Source organism: Macadamia integrifolia, chromosome 2, assembly GCF_013358625.1.
Source record: "Macadamia integrifolia cultivar HAES 741 chromosome 2, SCU_Mint_v3, whole genome shotgun sequence".
Taxonomy (NCBI): domain Eukaryota; kingdom Viridiplantae; phylum Streptophyta; class Magnoliopsida; order Proteales; family Proteaceae; genus Macadamia; species Macadamia integrifolia.
The window spans coordinates 19,188,564-19,190,152 of record NC_056558.1 but is presented as its reverse complement, the minus strand read 5'-3'; the positions used below and the strand labels follow the sequence as shown (position 1 = coordinate 19,190,152).

Below are 1,589 nucleotides of genomic sequence, written 5' to 3'. Positions count from 1 at the left end.
AAATAAAAAATAAAAAATAAATAAATAAATTTTCATGTGAGTGGGCATAAGACACACCTTAGGCTCAGAGACAATTCTGCCATAACTTTTTTAAGCTGGCGCTTAAAATACAAAAGAACTCAAAAATATACAAATCATTTTTGGATTTAGGCAGTTCCCTGTTAAGTTTCTCCACTCTTCCAGCCAAAAACAAGGAAAGAAAACAAAATACAAAGGAGAGGAAAATTTTACCCTAAATATATCACAAAAAATACAAATTGATCCATTGCATATAAACGTTGTATCCTTCTGCTTACAGTAACTCGCTGTCCTAGAACAAGGCAAAAGTATAACTAGGTTGCATTTGAAAGGCACAAATAATTTTAATAAAAAAAAAAAAAATGGCCTTTACATTCTCCTGTTAACATATTGGTTATCAATCTAAATCACTGCATTTTAGAGAAATAATTTTTTCCTCTTAATTTACAGCCAGATGTAGCCAAAAATTCAAATGCCACTGGAAAATAACATGACATTCTCCTTTTTTTTCCCCTTTCCTCTTTTCATTCCTGATGTCTAGGGTGTTCATTCTTCTCTCTTCTATAAGCTTTGAAGAGATCAAGGCCAAGAATGACATTGAGCAAATTCATTCCCACCATCCCAAAAAGGGCTAGTGGGAGTTCAACACCTTTCCCGAACTTGGACGCATCTTTAATGAGCTTGATTGTGATGAGAATGTGTGAACCGAGCCTCGCTAGGAAGAAGGTGATCCAGTTGAGTGCCCATTCTACTCTCACAAATTTGGAATTTGTGTCCCGTACTCCAGCCATTCGCCGCACTTTCCTCACGTGTAGGAATATTGAATGAAGCTGTTTGTCACACAACACAACTTAGGATGGGACAACAGCAGCATATGTACATATGTAGCTATGTAAAAATATATGCAGTGCTCTTTTTCAATAGCAGATGAAGAAAGACAATTTGAAACAAGAAGATACATGAGAGATAATGAAAATAATGTTTTGTGAAATACCTCACAAATAAGGGTCAGAATAAGATAGTTTACAGTGACTCTTCGGTACAAAGCAAGTGTAAACCAAACCAGATGTAGCAAGTGGTGTACAAGGATTGAAGGGATCACTCCATTATACAGCCGGAACCGGAGTATATCCCACTGGTCATGTGCAAAGTAACCACAGGAGAAGCACAAAGCCAGGTATACACCAGGCCACATCCCTCCAAACAACTGATCATGGTTAAACGTCGCACTTAAACCCTTTGTTGCCCACTGATTAACCAAGATGAGAATGACTGCACATGAAATCAACATAGATTTAGGTAAAACAATGGACAACAAAAATTGTTTAGTCCAATAAATAAACTCACATTGAGGTAACTCATTCAGTTAACAACCCAAAAATATTTGTTCACATTTGCATTTACTTTCTTCTTGAATAACTGCTGCCAATCAAACGCATGAAATTTAGCAAAGACTGGTTGCTTCATTGTGTTGTTCAAGTCAAGTGGTGATTCTTACAGTACACTAGTATTGTATATTAAACCCAACAGACACCAATTAAACCCCCTCTTAAAGAGCACCCTTTTGTTTT

General features: G+C 36.4%; 1 protein-coding gene across 1 annotated transcript in view; it reads right to left on the bottom strand.

The window, feature by feature from the left end:
• Positions 1–239: 239 nt before the first annotated feature.
• The window catches only part of LOC122071882 (TLC domain-containing protein 1-like), a 13,990-nt gene continuing 12,640 nt past the window's right edge, over positions 240–1,589 (bottom strand). The window contains exons 2-3 of the mRNA XM_042636343.1: positions 1,013–1,290; positions 240–848 (exon numbers count right to left, since the gene is read on the bottom strand). Of these exons, the coding sequence (XP_042492277.1) occupies positions 543–848; positions 1,013–1,290 (584 nt within the window). The 3' untranslated portion in view covers positions 240–542. The remainder of the gene's footprint in view (positions 849–1,012; positions 1,291–1,589) is intronic.